The 20,000-nt window shown below is 45.7% G+C and overlaps 1 protein-coding gene across 6 annotated transcripts in view; it reads left to right on the top strand.

Moving 5' to 3' along the window:
* Positions 1-15,829, top strand: part of LOC123513007 (serine/arginine repetitive matrix protein 2-like) — a 163,852-nt gene extending 148,023 nt beyond the window's left edge. For 3 of the 6 annotated variants that reach the window (XM_045269807.1, XM_045269808.1, XM_045269812.1), the window contains exons 6-7: positions 3,786-4,973; positions 10,080-15,829. In XM_045269807.1, coding sequence (XP_045125742.1) covers positions 3,786-4,973; positions 10,080-12,028 — 3,137 coding nt within the window. In that variant the 3' untranslated portion in view covers positions 12,029-15,829. Of the gene's footprint in view, positions 1-3,785; positions 4,987-5,436; positions 5,456-5,602 lie in introns of those variants that run through there. The other 3 variants (XM_045269809.1, XM_045269810.1, XM_045269811.1) reach the window with 3 other exon arrangements.
* Positions 15,830-20,000: the final 4,171 nt, after the last annotated feature.

The following is a 20,000-nucleotide window of genomic DNA, read 5'->3' as shown; positions in this document are numbered from 1 at the left end:
ATGTCGTAACACAGACACATTCTCCCACACCCCCTTCCCAGCACACACACACACACACACACACACACACACACACACACACACACACACACACACACACACACACACTTACATAAGAACATAAGAATATAAGGGGAGCTGCAAGTTACCGCAGTTCTCTCTCTCTCTCTCTCTCTCTCTCTCTCTCTCTCTCTCTCTCTCTCTCTCTCTCTCTCTCTCTCTCTCTCTCTCTCTCTCTCTCTCTCTCTCTCTCTCTCTCTCTCTCACACACACACACACACACACACACACACACACACACACACACACACACACACACACACACACACACACACACACACTTACACAGATGAGTGGTAGGTTTTACTTATAATGAATTGTAGTTCTCAACCATACTATACTTAACGCGTTCCGCCAGCCAGATATTCTAAGTTCACCTGATGACGTATAGAATCAGTGAATAAGAAATATTTTGACCTAGCCACTACTTAGAACATGAGAAAATAAGAAAATGAGGGAAGCTTCAAAAAGCCGCCAGGCCTATACGCGGCAGTCCCTGTGTGAACAAAGCTCTCTGATTCTACCATACTTTGTTTCACTGCTAATATTTCTATCAGTGTTTTCTTCCAGTCAAACATTATTTACTATGATCCCTAAATTTTGTTACTTATTCATCCATCATGATTTCTAAATTGCTTTTTGGCACTACTGGTAATATTCAATCCATAATAGTAACATCCCTTTAATGTGTAATGACTACTGTGATAATTAATGACTTACGGGAGCCTATATTAAGCTTTTTTTGCCATAAAGTTCTGAAATCTTTACCTGAGTGGACATTAGACTCAAATTATTCTAAAAGCGTTCCTCTATATCAAACTTTTATTTCCTTAAAGCCACACTTATGTACCAATATCGCATCTTAAGTTGTCACATTAATAAGAATAGAAGTATGAGCTAAATAATTCAACATTTAGACTAGGAATACAGTGTAGAATCATTCATAACTAATTCATTTCAGCCATATAAATAAAAACACATTTATATCATAAACATGAAGTAAATTATTATGTTTTTATTCTCTTAAAACCTTTCATATCTCCAACAAAACAGCAGGTGACCTTCAGCAGATTCCCCGTCAATAGGATGAGGGCGGGACTGGGTCGGGTGGCTGCATCTTCCTCCCTCTCAGTAATGCCCTGTTTTCCCTTCTAGCACGCACAAAGAGAAAACACTAGGCGGGGTGAGGCGGGAGAGGAGGAGGTGGTGGAGGTGGGCGCCCCGCTGGGTAAGTGACGGAGGGAGAGGGAGGGAGGGAGAGGAGAGAGGCACGTCCATACATTTCATCCTCGTCCTCGTCTTCGTCCTCTCGTCCGTGTCCCCTTCTGGCATCAGAATTCCTGCTTCCTTCTGACCCTCCTTCATCAGCCATTAGTGAAAAAATCTTTGAGGTAGATGTTCTTCTAAAAACTCTCTCTCTCTCTCTCTCTCTCTCTCTCTCTCTCTCTCTCTCTCTCTCTCTCTCTCTCTCTCTCTCTCTCTCTCTCTCTCTCTCTCTCTCTCTCTGAATGTCCCTCTCAAGTTTAAGTTTCTCCATGAATACTTGGGGATTCATTATAATTTCTTTCCTCCGCTTCCCACATTCAGAAACCATTATCAGCCCCATTAGCCAATTGCAAGAGCTCCTAACCATTGCTAACCTTTCCCCAACGCTGCTATTACGCCCTCCCCCAACAACAGCTTCCATTTATTGCTTCTATGCTTTTCCTAACGCATACGTATCGGCTAACTATGACTATTATTAACATTACGAATAAGCCGATTGCAGCTCTTTTGTTTTTCTCTCGGTTTTGTCACCAACCCACCCTCTAAGCTCTCTGTTTTACCTCCTCTTGCTGTTAGCCATCACTCACTCCTGACTTATATACAAATTTCATCAGAATTTCTTTCCGTAACCAGAGACCTTTGATCCTAATAACTCCATTCTGACCTTTGTTCTCACTGATAGTCAACATGATGATTGCAATTTGACCTTTGCTTTACCACTAATCTTCAACTCAAAATTAGAAGCAAAAGAGAAAAGCTGGTAGATTAATCCCTGCAAGTCAATAACTACACTATTAAGGCTGAAACCCAATCATTTTCACTCTATTTTCCAGGCTATTGGTTAGTTAAGTTTCTCATTCATGATGTAATGACCCCAGTAATTTTGGTAGCTTCCCATACATTAGACCTCAGCCTCCTCCCTTCCCCTCTTAATGTTCCTTCCCACTCGTTGCCCTCCCTCTTCCTCCCTGGGGACGCATGGATCGGTTCCCTATAGCGCATGACGTCATTCGTACACAAAGTAAACGGTACTCGGTGTCACTAACACAAGGTGGACGTCCCGGTGTGTCCTGTGTACTAATATCGTCCTTACGCGTATGTCTCTAGGGGTGGAAGTGCCTCGATTCCTCCCGCTTTATTTTTTCTTCTCTTCAGTCTCCTTGTTTTTTTACTAATTAAGGTACAACGTAACTCAGATGCTCCCTCCTCCGTGTGTTGTGTGGTTCTCTAGTCTGACAGGTGTCCCGTCCCGTGTCGTCACTGCTACCTGTCTGCACCTGGTAACTGGTAATCAGGACATGACCATCTGAAGGCTTAAAAGGTTCGCTCTGAGAGTCCTCGTACTTACTAACTTGTGTGATTACTAATTTTTTCTTAATTATTCAGGAACTTTTGCTCACTAACGTGCTGCAAATGGGCTCAAGATGCATGATTAAACTTGACGCAGCTCTTGTTTGTGTGATTAACAGTTTTTTTTTCATTTTTCCATGCTTCCTTTTTTCTTCTCTTATTCGTGTGTTTCATGTGACGTCGCACGAAATGGCAATTAAACTTACTTATTGCCCACATTTTTGCTTTGTGTTCATCTTCTCTCTTTTCATGCCAGAGAGAGAAAAATACGTGTTGCTGCCTGCCTTCAATGCAAATCCTTTCTAATTTTATCATTTTTTGGTGTGTTTGACTTTTTTTTCCACTTTTTAACTCGATTAACTTTCCTTTCTATTTCCAGTAAGGTTGTGGTAATGGTGGAGTTTTTTACACTTAACTTCTATATATATTTGCTATCTATACTATTTTTTTTTTTCATTTTTACGTAAGAGGTGATCTGTTTATCCCCCTGTACATCTACAAAACACACACACACACACACACACACACACACACACACACACACACACACACACACACATATATATAAAATAATAAACATATATGTCTCCAAGGGTATTTTGCATTACTGTTTCTCACCATTTCTCTGTACACGTCCTGGTTTTACTCTTTGGTCACTGTGCTAACTCTGGTCATCGATATCACGGTATTATCTCACACCTGTATCTGTATCATCTCACTTGTTCCTATCTCACCGTTGTCTGTATCTGTATCTCACTCTCTAACTTGTAGATCTCTCTCTCTCTCTCTCTCTCTCTCTCTCTCTCTCTCTCTCTCTCTCTCTCTCTCTCTCTCTCTCTCTCTCTCTCTCTCTCTCTCTCTCTCTCTCTCTCTCTCTCTCTCTCTCTCTCTCTCTCTCTCTCTCTCTCTCTCTCTCTCTCTCTCTCTCTCTCTCTCTCTCTCTCTCTCTCTCTCTCTCTCTCTCTCTCTCTCTCTCTCTCTCTCTCTCTCTCTCTCTCTCTCTCTCTCTCTCTCTCTCTCTCTCTCTCTCTCTCTCTCTCTCTCTAACATCTGGCCACACAAGCGCGCCGTGTCCATGTCCAAACGTCTAACTGTTATTGGCTTTGCAGAGGTGGTTAGTCTGGTGAACAGCCTAAGCAGCGCATGCAGCAGCCTCAGGGACAGCAGCAGAGACAGCACAGCAGCCAGCACCAACGATAGCACAGCAGTCATCGTGGACAGTAGCCTGGGCGGTGACAGCAGCCGAGCAGACAGTAGACACAGCTTCTCTGACAGCGGGCAGAGCACAGTTGATCGTAGCACAGTGGACAGCAGACACAGCACGGCGGACACAGTGAATAGCGGACTCAGTAGTCGGAACATTGACAGTCTAAATAGCAGAAGCAGTGTGCTGAGCAGTAGAAGTAGCGGTGAGTGCAGCAGCAGAGGAAGCGTGGGCAGTAGCAGCAGAAGTAGCAGCAGTAGGGCAGGAGGCAGTAGGGACGATATTGAGGCCTCACCGGGCAGCGGAGAGGCGGACGACCTGGCAGGCCGCCCCTCTGTCGGGATGTTCGAAGACGATCTCCCAGTCTCGGTTTCTGCGTCATCCACATTAGTGGTTCGGCCTGCCCTCCACCCCTCTGCCCCCCGCTCTTCTCCTGTTGTACTCTCTACCTTTCAAGGAAGCAACAACGAGGTTTTCCAGTTCGGTACAGCCACCCCTGAGGAGTCAAGGAGGTCCAGCGAGGTGTCGGGTGGAGCCACGGAAGGCATGTGCAGGGAGAGGCACACGGCGGCTTACGGTGAGACTGTGGGCTACGACGAGCTTTTCAAGTCAGAGGAAAGCGGTGATGAACTCTTTACGGATAACTACGGAGCCGCAGAACCCGATCCTCACGGCCTAGGACCGGACAGCACTACCCTAGAGGACGTACTAGACTCTCTTCTAGCACTGCCCTCCGCCTCCAGGTCTCCAAGCCCCGTCTGCGGCCATCATCCCCTGGGGCGGCCCTTCAGCCATCCGGGATATACTAAGAGCAATCAGGAGAAAGACAATACCCTACCATCGTCACCTCAGAGCCTGGACTGTCCCCCCAAGCACCAAGACGATCATTACGGCAACCTCCGTAACCACAACCTCCCAACCGACTGCAAGCCAGATGGTTACCACAAGTCGTTCAGCTACAGCTCGAGCAGCGGCGACAGCAGTTTTCAGCAGCAACAACAACAGGCGGGGGCTCGTCCTCTCCTCCACCAGCAGCATCCCCCGCCCCCGCCAGAGGGATCCCCCGTGTCCTTCTTCCTGGCGCGGGACGAAGGTGAGAGCACTGAGTAAGTTTCCAAGCGATGGTTTGCTTCTGCTTTTTTGTGAGTTACCTCCACCACCTCTCCTCCCGGCCCTTTGTGACGTCACGCTGAGGTCACTTCTTCGGCAGCAGCGTGACGTCACCATCGGTATGTTTATGTCTGTTCCCTCCCCCCTCCACAGGGTGAAAGCCGGCCCCGTGCCGGCACCCAGGCCTTCCTGGCTCGGGAGGTCTCACACGTGGCCTCCCACATACCACATTGGTACAGTCTCCCTCTTAAAATTTGCTATGGGTCTTGAGGCGAGGTCTAATTGTGCTATATAGAATAAAATACTCCTAGAACTGTTTAGATACCTTGTCAGGCAGTTGTTGTCATAGTCACGATCTCAGAGATCGCAACCTTGAAATATCGCCCTCAGCGCTCGAGTTATAAGTTTTCAGTCTCCAAATCTTTTAAACGACTTTCTATTTCCAGTTAATTTCTCGAGTGGTGACCTTGAGTGTACAGAATGAGTAAGTCTTTCACTTCCCTCGCCACACTTGTCTGCCACCTCCACACAGGCGTCGCTATGACCCTCACTTATAAACTTTCTAGGAAGCAGTGACCGTAGGGTGACGTTTGACCCGTGACCCTTTTGCAGGCCAAGCACAGGTAGTGTAGTATCACGGACCAAACGACATTACCTCTTGTGTTGTTCAATGACCAAGCAGTAGTTTAGTGAGAGAAAGAAAGAGAGAGAAAGAGAGAGAAAGAGAACGAGGGCGGTACTGCTGGCCCCCCTCAACCCCTCCCCTCTGGTCGTCGTCGACACCCCCTTCCCCCCCAGGTACACCCTCTGAAGTCACTCTCTCTGCGTGGCTCAGCACTGCCTTAGTAGCACTCCGCAGGACGGTGCAGCCGGGCCGAGGGCGTGGCCGGAAAGCTCCTCTCGGGCACTTGCCGTGATAACCTTCATGTAAAATAAGTGATCTCTAAAACTGCTCATTTTCCTGATCCAGCCAAGCAGCTCAGCACGTAAGGCATCGCTGCGTCGCTGTGGAAGTCAAACTGTGATGTCAATATTTCATGCTGAATGCAGAGAGAGTTTGTGGGAAGAGTTTGTTGTGAATATTATTGTTGTAGTTGCTGTTCACCTGTTGCTGCCGTTTAACGTTAAGGTACTGGTGACAAGAAGGATTGTTGAAGGGTTATTTACAGTGGGTAGTGCTGGTGATGGTGGTGGTGAGGAAGGCTGACAAGAAAAATGAAAGGGAAAGAAGGGGAATGAGAGAATATGAAAATGTAACAATGGTCTCATCATGAATTTTGTCATGATACTCACGGCCACACGTCAACCAATCAGACACCACCAACACCCGGGAGTCACTATGACCGGCTGTAGCCGGACCAATGAGTGAGCACCCGCCACGCCCACGCCCGCGCCTGGCTTTAGCTTGACTCCGCCGCCCCCTCGCCCCCCGTGTTCTCAAAGGCGCTCCATTAAATTCCTCCCTCCTCCACCGAGCTCCCCGTTATCCCAGTCCCCACCAAGCCTCCTCCTGCCCGCTCGCTACCATCGCCACGAGTTCACTTGATACAATTTAAACAAAATGTTCTTCCATAGCAAAATTATAGTTCTTATAATAATTGTAGTTTCTGTAGTATAGTTTTTATTATGTCTCGAAGTCTTTCTAATTTTCAAAGTTATGTGGCTATGGTTCTATATTCTATATTTACTATATCCTGGTTCTTTCTACTAGCTTTATAAAAAGCTTTTATCCTCTTACCTTCTTAGGCTTTATAAGGAAAATTTATTGTTGATCTACAGGCTACTCCTCCACCACTCCCACCTTGTTGTATCTAAAGAGTTGATCCATCTCGTGAACCACAGTTTCGTTGCCTGCAAAAATCCTGAGTACTACTAACTCTCCTGTCTCTCTATTGTCTCCCAAAAGTATATAATATATTATAAACCAATAAAGCTTTTCAAAAGACTCACAAGGCCCCCAACACTTTCCCCTCCGCAATTCAGTCGAGACTCTCAACCACTTCCCCCTCACCAAAAGGAAACCAATCATGATCTCAAATACAAATGCCAATCCCGCACACCTTTGAGGACACGGAGCCTGGCCACAGTTGGAGGTCGTGGAGGCGCCAGCTTACGCACACACACCGCTGCACTCATTCTCCGGGATACCCCACCTACCCACCTCTCTTGACGAACACTCCACGCCTCCTTTAAATTTGACTCTACCATTGCTATCAGGATTCTCTTCCCTCTGCTGGCCGCGGAGCACGTAGGCCACTGCCAAGCATGAGGGAGTCGGCCTGTCTGCGACTCCCAGGTGCCTCATTTCAAAGCCAGCCAATGAGCTCGTCACCTGCTACGGAAGGTGCTATGAGCTGAGGTGTTGTGAGGGAATGTCCTGCCTTAGATACACACCTACGAATATACTGCTGGGACTGTATAGTATAGGAATTCTGAAAAGTCGTCACAGCACACCCAGTGGACCCTCAATGTGCGCTGAAGATCGCGAGCTTCCTGGCGTGCATGGCTGCTCGAAAAATGCACCGCATATAAGTTCGGAAAATGTTGCTTAAGTCTTTCAGCTAAAACCAACGGCACACATCGAGGGTTTACTATATATGTTGCTGTGAAAACACGGATGTGTGGGTCATGCGTGGAAAAAAAAATGAAATAGGGATAGCGGAAAGGAACGGGAAAGGGAATGAAAGAGGCAGGACAAGCTACAGGAGTAGACTAAACTGTTAAGACGAGCAGGGAACTAGAATGGGGCTCATCAATAAAAAAGAGTATGACAAGGTAGGGAACAGAATGACGTGGCAGGACTTCAGGTTAAACAAACCAGATAGCCTTCATTAGAAATTCCGAAACCTAAACACAGCTCAACGTAGTCAGCATTGTGAGGTACACATCCAGATTCTGAACATCATCCAGCCCTAAGAAAGGCAACGCTTTTGAATCAGGAGACAGAGTAGATGTAGTGCTTATAGAGTTAACCTTTTTGTCATGCTCAAACATCCTTATAGAACTAATTAAGACTTAAGTAGATCTCTTTCCTAACAGCAAACACTCCTCATGCTGCGCTGTTAAATATACTAAAGGATCACTGAATTATTCTTAATCGGTCTGAATAAGAGCAACAGGTGAAGATCCCAGGCCGCCTCATTTTCGTGTTGTAGCTCTACTTGTCCCTCGGCCCTCCATGGCTGGATTTTGAAGGATTAAAGTAAACGAAGTCATAATTTCCCTCCGTTTCTCACCTCCCTCAAAGTGTCCCTCTTATCCTTTCCCTCTTCGTCGCGTCCACATCTTGAATTTATGTTCTCTTCCTTTCTCCTCAGTTCTTTATTGATTCAGTCCTCTCCTCAGTCCGTGCTCTGTCCGTGTACATTCTCTTTTACTCTCTTGTTCGTGCTCACCCTGTAGTCGTGTTCTTGCTTAATAAGTTCCTTTGTCCATCTGTAATCACTCTCAATTTCTCTTTCCCGTGCCCTGCGTCCTTTCCTTGACTCGTGTTGCGTCTCTTACCCTTACCTCTGGTCCATACCCTGTTTTGGTCCGTTTCTTCGAGACCACTCTCCTCCTTGACTGCAGCCCAGTACTTGACTTCAATGCCAGGAAGATTCACACTGCTTTTATCTCCCTTATGAACCTTCATCGCAGGGACGCCAGCTGACGCCAGCAAGTAAAAACAGCCCGCACCTGTAACCTTATCGTTCACCAGCAAAACTGTAGACATACGGTGATATATAAACTCCCTTAAATGTCCCCTTTGGCTGTTAATGTTGCAGTTGTTTTACATTTACTTTATCGATGTGAGAGTAATATTTTTGTTTACTGATCCCCCTCCTCCCGTAGTAGTGTTCCCAATGTCCGAAAAGAGTGCTGAGCGGGCGTCAGGGTGAGACAGCGTGAGGGAGATTGATTGAAGTCACACGCGGGCAACATTAGATTACAGCACCAAGCCGAGTAGTGTCTGGCAGACCCTCCCTCACCTGTGCATGACATCTTAGACTGCATGTGGATATTCCATTTTCCTCACTATGAGAATGTCTATTTCTTTTCTAATAAGCATGTCGTTTCGCTTTTTTTCTATTTTTGGAATGTTCGCCTGTGCATTAGGTTGTTCTCTTTCTCTCTTCTCTCTTTGCATTGTGCCTCAATGCCTGTTCGTCTGCCTGCTGCCTGCATGCGGCTTTCAAGGCGTTAACTGCCCGTGTCCTTAGTGGTAGTGAGAAAAGCACCGTTTCTTCAATTAAGCCTTGTGTTAACTTTAAAAACTCAATACTTCATATTATATATTCGTTTTGTAATGTCCATAAAGTGTTGATTTGTCGTCTGACTTAGATAAAGAGTAGATAAAGTAAACCAGGCAGCACAGAGCGTCCACGTGACTGGCTCAGAACGAAATGCGATCTGTCGCGTCCTGGCCAGGCGCCACCGTGTTGTGTGGCCGGCAGTTCACACCTCAAATTGTTTTCAGTTCCATTATCAGTGATTGTAATGCACTATGCTCCAGTAATTACCCTCCAATTATCTTGTGCTTATTGTTTTTTCTAAAATAAGCTATAAACAGTTTTATAAGCATGAAAATGTTCCTTTGGTTTTCTTCATGCGTATAATCTACAAACATCATAATTTTGTCCCATAACCACAGTCCTTCATAAACTTCCCCACCCTTTCCTCTTTCTTCTCCCCTTCACGGCACGCTCCTGGAGGCTCTGTGCTCACGCTCTATCATACACGTCAGTGGAGCAGTTTTGTACTGTACAACGTTCAGGACACCGCGCGCACGTCGCGGTGGTGTCGCAGCCTCCGCCTCCTCGCGGTTGCTGCATGTTGTTGGGCACCCCGCGCCGCACCCACCACGCAGTGCGGCGACAGTGCGCCCGACAGACTTAAATCAATCCGTTTGCTTCCTCGCGGTAAGGGGTGCTGTCGCCCCTCGTGGCGGGGCTCGCGAGTCTTGTCCACAGCAGGTAGCTCAGGGCCCCATGGGGTCCTTGGCCGCCTGCAGTTTCTATAAATTTCTTTTTATCCCTCCTACTTTCTACTCTCACTTCCTGCTTCTCCCTTCTTGTCCCTCTCTACCTCACGCACGGCCATGTTACAGGTGAACCTCACAGTGAGCCGCCCACCACCACCACTACCATCACCACGCACACTTCCTCACGCGCCCGCACTGCGCACGCGCAATCGCACGTGCACGTGGACTCAAGCGGCAGGGCGCCCACGACACGGCGGCTGGACACGCTGGAGGCGCAGAGCCCGGAGGGCACCTTCACTGCCCGCCAGGTGACGGAGGCCGACCCCAGCACGGGCGTCTTGCTGCACCAGTCTACTGCTGTAGTGACACATCCGCACTCGCACGCCTATTCTCCTGCCCACACCAACCTCTCACAGAATGCTCATATCTCCCCAACGCACCATTCACACCTTTCTTCTCACATGAGCGACTCACTTACTGGTTACAAAAATCTACAGTCGAGTTCCTCACACAACATTGTTTCTCCCACGCCCCCGTCTTACACCACACCAACCACTGCTACCCGTCACGTCAACACTACCTTTACTCACTCAACCCACTCTACTCTCCCCAACTGCGTCATCACTACCAGTCCTGTGTCTGTTAATTCTCACCACACTGCTCTCCCTCAGTCATACTCCCGCTCTGCTCCCTCTGACACCCGCACCAGCCATCTCCCGGCCTCCTCCCCACGGGCAGGGACTTCCCCTGGTCACACAACCCGCTCCAACCTCCACAAAGGGCACCATCAGCCTCACGTTCCTGGCCACTTTGTTCCCGACAGCCAAGGCTCCGGCCAAGTCAATCAGCTGGGCGCCTCACCTCCCAAGCGGTCGTCGCAGGAAGTGGTTCCAGCGAGTCCGGCTGACCCCTTGACAGAGGCTCTCATGCTCAGCGGGGTGATCGCGGCAGTCCCTTCCATCGTTGAACGACAGCCACCGCCACCACCACCAGCAGGGCCACGCGTCACCTTTCACCTGCCGCCTCGTCACATGAACATTCCACCAGACTCTTCCTCTGAGAATGGCAACGGCAACGAAAACGTAAGAGTTGACGCTGATGACGATTCCACCAGCTCGAACATCGTGAAGTGCCGCAATCCCAGCTGCGGTCTGATAGCAGAGACAGACGAGGCCCGTAGCACATTCAAAACGTGTCACAATTGTTCCACATTCTACTGTTCTCGTGCGTGCCGCCGACAGCACTGGGAGCGACATAAAAAGCAATGCAAGAGGATAAGTTCCCTGGCGGTGGCTAAGCAGGTAGTGGCGCGAGTGAGGGAGGACGAGGCAGTGCTGGAGAAAGTCAGCGCCGCGGCCAGACGGGGCATCCGCGCCCTTGGTCGTGGAACCGTTAAGATATTCTTCCACGACATCAAGGGTGCGGAGACTTTCGTAGGAGGCGGGGAGCTGCCAGAGACGCACTACATGACCATCCAGAATCTGCTGCCTCAGGAAACGGGCCCCGAGGTATATAAGCAAATAACGGAGCTCTGTAAACACTATAACGTGGAGTACAAGTTGGTGTTGTACGTCAGTATTTGTATCATGAATGAAATACCTACAGGCTCGTCGCCCAAATGGGAGCGTGAGATGGTGTCTCACTGTGCCAAACTACGGCTTACTGGCGGCACAAGTGGCAGTGACACTTGGAGCCCACGTCCAGAGCGCCATGTTATCACGCGGGACATGGACGAACCAGAAACTATGATCTTGACGTCAGCGCCAATCCCGGAGTCCAATACGTCTCCACAGGCGGCGAGACACATCGCCTTCAATAACATCGTGCGTCACCTCCGTGAGAAGGGCATCAGCCTCCGCCACCAATACCCTGACGTCCACAAGAAGCTGACGGCGTACGTGGAGCTGGGCGAGGTGTTCCCGCCGCTCACCATCTACCCGCGAGACGTCACCACGGGCTCCACCTTCATGTGCATTATCATGCCCGAAACAGACCACGCGAAACTCCAGCTCCTCAGCAACGACGCCTCCAAGGTCCGAACCATCGATATCTCCCGACCCCACCCGCCCGCCTGACATCCGATCCCATGACCCAAGCCTCCCCCTAAGCCATATCCATCTCAGAGGGACACTTAATCGCCACCACTATTTATGATAAGTGAACGCCACGGCACTTTCCTCTTGATCCCATGTGTGCCCTGAGTCAGGCCTGTGATAACCCAGTTGCTGGTGGCTACGCTACATATCGGCCTTAGACATGCAGCCCGGCCAGAGGTGGGCCAGGCGGGCCGGGATCGCGTCCCTCACGTCCACCTGTTGGTTGTTATTGCCCCTGCGACCTAAGGTTATAGGATACGTGTCTTCCTACGGTGTATCTCCTTCTCTGTCTCGTCATATCGAACCTCTTCCATGCAGGATAAATCACCATACTCACTCTAGAGGAACACACTGGGATCGGATTCTTAAGCTATAAGCGAAACGGACAGCTGGGGGCGGCGCGGCCAGCCTGGGGCCCCTCACTCTTCTGCCACGCGGGCGGGTGTGTGAATCTTTGGTTATTTTCTTAATTTGCTTAGAGTACTGGTGACTGTAGAGTAAGTGTACCAAATGCATTATTTTAGTAACTAGCGCAAATGGTGACTGGCGCTGGCCATGTGCAGGACACAAGCGCTGCTGAATCAAACAAGAGAGGATTCATGCCTTGGAAAACCCGTTCGTTCTTTTGTTAGTAATATTGTTAATGTTGTATGTGTGCATGACAAAGAGAGAGAGAGAGAGAGAGAGAGAGAGAGAGAGAGAGAGAGAGAGAGAGAGAGAGAGAGAGAGAGAGAGAGAGAGAGAGAGAGAGAGAGAGAGAGAGAGAGAGAGAGAGAGAGAGAGAGAGAGAGAGAGAGAGAGAGAGAGAGAGAGAGAGAGAGAGAGAGAGAGTGTTCTATGATATATTTGTAAAAAAAAAACTTTCAATTTGTTTTCTCCAGCTTTGAAGGTCTAGACGTTTTCAAGGTGCTGAATAAGACCAGGCAAAATAATGTTAAAGTTTGTTACGAAACGTTCTATCCTTTGAGTATGTGAGAGACTGTGTGTGTGTGTGTGTGTGTGTGTGTGTGTGTGTGTGTGTGTGTGTGTGTGTGTGTGTGTGTGTGTGTAAATAATTTCGTATACGTGTTTATATAATCAGAGTGCATATACTAAAAACATATGCACGTTCATATCAATTTATGTGTGTAGAAATGAGCGTGTTTCCATGCGCATTACTGTCCTCCTACCAAAACTCCCCAAAAATCTTCCCCCACTAGAGGCAAGGGTATTCATATCCCCTCCCCAATACCCAATCCTTCCTTACTTCACCCTTTCCTCCTTCTCCCATCTTTATCACCCTGAAATTTTTGGGGGATGTTTTTGGGAAGGTAAAGGACAAAAGTGAACCTCCATCTTAGTTTTCGTTGTTCTTTTGAAAGTTTAAGCGAACAGAGATCTATAAATGTGATGGATTTGTTGTCGTCTATATTTTCATAGAATCGATAGGTATAATAAAAGAAAAAAAAACCTACTATAAATACTATATATATGTAAATGTGACTTTGCATCATCATCGCTGTGTTGACTGATAAAATAAATAATGAAGTGCCTGATACACATCCCACAGAGTGCTCCGTGTGGTGATAGCCCGGAGCTGACGTGGGCCAGAATGTGGTGAAGGAGACGCTATTCTTCCCCCTGTCTGGTGCACCTCATCCTACCTTACCCTACCTCCTCATTCTTTCCTTCCTCCTTATCTTAGTACCTATCCTCCTCTCAATAATACAATTTCAATTTTTTTATCCCCCTCCTCTTCTAATATTGTCTTCTCTTTTTGTTATTCTTCTTATATCAATTTTTATTCTTTTATATTTCTTATTCATAAACCATTCTTCTTTTAATCTTAGTACGCATCGTTCTCTCATTAATATAAACTTCATCATTGTGTTTTCATATCTTCTTCCTCTTTCTAATATTGTCTTGTCTATTCGTCATTTTTCTTCTATCATTTTTTATTCGTCTATATTTCCTATTCATTCACTAGATACATTTTCTTTAATTCATCGTTCTTATTACACACTTCCATTTCCTTTTAGTTTTTCTTCTAACATATTTCCTCTTCTTGTTTAGGTCTTATCCTCGTCTCCTTCCTCTTTCTCCTCATGCATGGTTTCCCTTATTTTTATCCTTCTTTATTTTCTATTTCCCTTATTCTTGATTGTTTACCCTCCTCCACCACCTCCCGTTCCTCCTCACCCCCTCATCCTCATCCCGTTAACAGATTTATCACATCATCGGCCTTAAGGTTCCCTGATGAAACTTTCAGGTTCTCAGATATTAACTAGTAAAAGGAAAAAAAAAATAATAACGTTCGTGTTCTCTCGTTACGAAGTGTACATGTGTGCGTGTGCATGTGTTGAGTGTTTCCAAGGACAATCTCTCCTTTTTCGCTCCTCATCAAGATCCCCCACGTGTGGACCTAACATGAGGACTTGTCAGGTGTTACGCAAAGACACCCTTGGGATTCGCTACGAGAGGTAATGAAGTCAGATATGTGATAAGTCAAGCCAATCCGCGAGGCTGGTATCTCTATTTGGTATTCATGGCCACTGTTGGGAAGCTTCATTCTACCCTTGTTTCCTCCGCTTAGTACAGCTTCCAAGGCCTGAGGGAGAATGTGTGGGTTACAGGTGAAGACTAAGACGGACACAAGAGCTCCTACGCTTAATTCACTCATCATTACTAGCTGCTCTTATCACGTGATCGGTTTATTTAGCTTCTGCCTTCAGTCCTAAACCAGTGACACCGTGGATGTTTCTTTTCATCGTTTAAAAAGAAAACGAGAAAACAGTGGTGAAGAGTGTATCGTGTGTGCGTGTGTGTGTGTGACAAAAAAAGAAAAATAAATAAATAAAAATATATGTAAAAACCTCAAGTTCATTGTTTTCCAAGTGACTAAGGTAAGGACAGGTGTGTGGCCGCTCAGGTAGATACTTTGGAAAGTGGACAAGGTCAAGGTGAGGGTCACTATGCAAAGGGGCGTGGGTATGTCCGTGGGTGTGTTTTTGTGGGAACACCTGTGGATCCAGAGGCGATGGAGGGTGTCGCAGCCTGACTCTAACACTTCCAACCGACAACAACAACTACTACTACTACTATTACTACTACTACTACTATTACTACTACTACTACTACTACTACTACTACTACTACTACTACTACTTCTACTACTACTACTGTTATTACTACTACTACTACTACTACTACTACTACTACTACACGTAAACGAGCACAACAGTCGCCACTCTTCACACCAATAACCTCCAGCATTCAGGGTCAGGTCACAGCTCTGGTCGGCTGCCACACGCTCCAGAACCTCTACATTGACTAGAAAGTAACCAATCACGACGCTCTCTCAACAATTCAACAAAGGAAAATTTCGATAAAAAATGTAACAATGTCTTATTTCCGCATATTGAAATCCATCCTTGTGTTGTTATCTCGATCAATATTTCGACATTTACGGAGCTTTTTTGTCACATGCAACGTTATCTTTTTGGCTGCTATTTCATTCAGTACATATATAGTAATAATAATAATAATAATGATAATAATAATAATAATAATAATATTAATAATGCTACCAATAATACTAATACTAATAATGATATAGTAATAATAAATATAAATAAAAAAAAATCCATTCGTACGTCAATACATATTATGCATACATGAATACAAACCTACAAGTTGATGCCTTTACTCCCCCACTTGGACAATAAGAGGCTGAGCTCGACGCTACCCGGCTCAGGCCAACACTTCCTGTACCTTCAATAAACAGTTAAAAGTGGAAAAATCTTCGGCTAGTCTCATTGCCATCCTCCCTTCGTTTGTCATAGTTTGTTACACCAATTCAGCACCGACCCCCAAACAGAGACTTGCAAGATTCATCGGTCATTCCCTTCCTACAGATATTAATGAAAACATAGAAAGAAAGGTAAATAGATAGATAGACAAATGATAAAGATAGATAGATAGATAGATAGATAGATAGATATTCATACAATCACACACACACACACACACACACACACACACACACACACACACACACACATCATATATTTCTGATAGTGGGAATCGTCTTATAATCACGTTTGAAGAACTATCATATTTAGTAAAAAAAACACAGGTTAGAGAAGGTGGTGCTCTCTAGCCTGAAGGCGAGATCTCAGATGAGTAAGCCTTCCCTTAGCAAGACACGTCACTCAGCAATAATCATACCTTGAAACAGAGGTGCTTGCTCCCTCTCATGACGGACTCCCACTCTACATAACATCCTTTGATATAGTGACGTAAAAAACAAACAAAAAGACGTGGATGATCGACATTAACCTCTTCAATAAAGGGAAATATTTTCACCTTGAGATTTGTGTACGATTAGACCATTTTATTGACATGAGGAATGGTCTATGGAGGTCAGAAGATTAATGCTTACACTCTTCACTATTTTAATTCTCATAAGTTTGTAAAAGCTGTACAAAATCACCAAATAGTTTGAAAAATTGATATGAAAATGCGCCATAGTACTAAAGCGGGTTAATATTCCGAAATTCAGGATAAAAAATAAAAATAAGATAAAAAGAATAATGATGAATATGTACAATATATATTTTTTTTCACTCATTTTTTCTTTTTTATGCTGTTCTATTCCTCCTGCAATACCCGTGGTTATAAATTGTGACTAGCTAGCTTTAAAATTGTTACCCTTAAAATATTTCGTTTTCTCTTCGTTTTCTGTATTGATATTTTATGACAAACAATAAGTAACACCAACCACACCAACCAGAAGGAAATGCATCAGTGATAATTCTAAATATGTATCAATAACCAGCAGTATATCAGTCCGTTGAGAGCAAACACACGCACGCATGCACGCACGCACACACACACACACACACACACACACACACACACACGAGAGAGAGAGAGAGAGAGAGAGAGAGAGAGAGAGAGAGAGAGAGAGAGAGAGAGAGAGAGAGAGAGAGAGAGAGAGAGAGAGAGAGAGAGAGAGAGAGAGAGAGAGAGAGAGAGAGAGACTATCCTTCTTAATAATTACATAAACACCAACAATTAACTATACCACAGAAAAAAAAACACAATAAAATAAGAATTAGAACCACTCTCTCACCACATTAATTAACCTCTGACACGTCCAGGTAAGCATTAACACCTGTGACCACCACCACCACCACCATCACCACCACCACCACCACCATTACCACTACCACTACCATCACCACTATCTTGTTAAAGACACCGCCTCCTCCTCCTCGTCGTCGTCGTCCTCCTCCTCCTCCTCCTCCTCCTCCTAACACCTGTGACGACCACCACCACCGCCATCACCATCACCACTATCTTGTTAGCGATGCTCCTCCTCCTCCTCCTCCTCCTCCTCCTCCTCCTCCTAACACCTGTGACGACCACCACCATCATCACCATCACCACCATTATCACCACCATCACCACTATCTTGTTAGCGACGTCTCCTCCTCCTCTTCTTCCTCCTCCTCCTCCTCCTCCTCCTCCTCCTCCTCCTCCTCCTCCTCCTCTTCCTCTCAGTTTTCTTCTCAATCCTCTTCCTCCTCACTCCTCCTTCTCTTCCTCCTCTCATTATCTGGTATTTTTTTTCAGCTCAAACTCATTACAATTGTTCCTTCTTTCTTTCTCCCTCCTTCGTTCCAATGCTCTCTTTCATTATCTCCACTATTTTTTATTACACCTTTCCTTTGTCGTCTCTATTTTTTTCCTCTCTTTCCCTCCTCCTCCTCCTCCTCCTCCTCCTCCTCCTCCTCGTCCTCCTCCTCCTCCTCCTCCCTTCCCATCTACCTTCTCAATTAATTTATGAGAGTATTTACACCTGCCACTCTCATATTTTCCTCCCCCCTCCTCCTTTCTCTCTCTCTCTCTCTCTCTCTCTCTCTCTCTCTCTCTCTCTCTCTCTCTGACCGTTTACAAATATCTCATTTTAATTCTCGTCATATTTTCTTAAAGACTGGAGTTTCGAAAGTCTACTTAGGATTGCATGAGGGAAAGAGAGAGAGAGAGAGAGAGAGAGAGAGAGAGAGAGAGAGAGAGAGAGAGAGAGAGAGAGAGAGAGAGAGAGAGAGAGAGAGAGAGAGAGAGAGAGAGAGAGAGAGAGAGAGAGAGAGAGAGAGAGCAGAAAGTATTCAGGAAACATTTAGTTGGTAAAGAGGGATGAAAGGAAGGAGTTAGGAACCACTTCGAGAGAGAGAGAGAGAGAGAGAGAGAGAGAGAGAGAGAGAGAGAGAGAGAGAGAGAGAGAGAGAGGGAGGGAAAACGGAAAGTCAGCAGCAGTGTTACAGGTTTCCCTCGCTCAACAAAAGGCGCGTGGAAGTCCTACAAAGAGGGAGAGGGAGACGGCACTGGTGGAGGCCAAACGGAGGGTCGAGAAATACTGCCTTGCCCTATACACTACAAGTTACAGTGTACGGTGCGAGGAGAGGAGGGAATGAATGAAAGGAAGGTGTAGAGAAGGGAGGAAGGAAGGAAGGAGGAAGGTTGTGCGAGAAAGTTAGAGAGTAGGAAGGGATATCGAAGAGAGGAGGGGAAACGTGAATATACGAAAAAGGAGTGGGATATAATCATGGAAATCTTGTAAAAACACACACAATATTAAAAAGATAAGGAAAAAATGGGAATTGGGAAATATATAAGTAAGTGTCAAATATAATAATGAAAAGAAATAACGAACGAACCGGAAAAAATATATAGAAAAACAGTAATTAAAGAGAAAAAAGAGGAAAAACAGCAACTAATCCAGGTGGGTAGTACATGTGAGAGTTCACCAGGTAGCTCGTTTTTTATATGCGTGTCCTGCAGTCGTTAGTTAACAACACACCCTGAAAGCATTACTCGGATGAGGGTTCAGGGAATAATGAGGGAACCCCTTCTGATCATCACTCACCTCGTCACCCTCCCTTCTGAAACTGTCCTCTTCTATCATTTACTCCTCCCTGCTTTATTACACCATCCCTTCGTTACCTTTCATTGTGTTCACGTATCATCATAGACTATACAAAAATTGCTTAGTGTAGTGACGGTATAAACGCTCCACCCTTGTGAATTATCTGCAGAATTTCCTCGACTTTTTACTGATTTTATTTGATCTTATTCACGTCCGCGACAAAGAGCAATATTCTTTATGAACACACCGCCAGCAGCAACATTAATCCACGCTAACGCAAACCACAATGAACCACCGCCATCTGTTACTAACAAAGATCATTTAACCCATTTATACTCAACATCACAGAGAATGATACCTGATTATATTCTCCTGCCTTCCTATGACTTGGTGGTTTTCAAGACAGGAATATTAAGACAGCATGGAAACTGTCTAACCCAAATTTAGTGATGTAATGACAGATGAGGAAAACGAAAATGATAAAAGATAAGGTTAGCGTCTGGAGGAAGAGGGTAAAGAGGTTGAACATGATGAAAACTGACTTCCTAAAATCGATATCTTTGCTAGTTAACTCACTGCGGAGTGCCATTGAAGCATGTTTCTGTGTTTGGTCGCCATGGCTTAGATACGACAAGCACCACAAGGCACAATGTAATACTTCAAACACTATATATCCATGAATGCAACACTGCCCACAAGAACACTATTTATGAGGCTGCCGATTAAAAAGAGCACTAATTCCTGCAAGTCCACGAGTCTTCCCATATGACCTTCCTAAACACAATGCGTCACAACATATAACAAAAGGAGAGCACAAACCACAACATATCAGGACATCTGCAACACCTTCACGAACACCACTGTATGACTCACAGCTTTACCGTTAGACAAGCTTACAACACTATTATAATAACCAAGAAGATTTTTACACATGAGCCAACACACATCAACAATTAGTATATTCTCGCTAGCTTCCCGCAAACACATTTATATTTTCTGTCTCTAATGCAATACGAATAAGGTGTTTATTATTATTATTAT

The sequence above is a fragment of the Portunus trituberculatus genome, chromosome 35, assembly GCF_017591435.1.
Source record: "Portunus trituberculatus isolate SZX2019 chromosome 35, ASM1759143v1, whole genome shotgun sequence".
Classification (NCBI taxonomy): domain Eukaryota; kingdom Metazoa; phylum Arthropoda; class Malacostraca; order Decapoda; family Portunidae; genus Portunus; species Portunus trituberculatus.
Note: the sequence above shows the minus strand (reverse complement) of the source record. Positions and strands in the feature narration are given on the sequence as shown.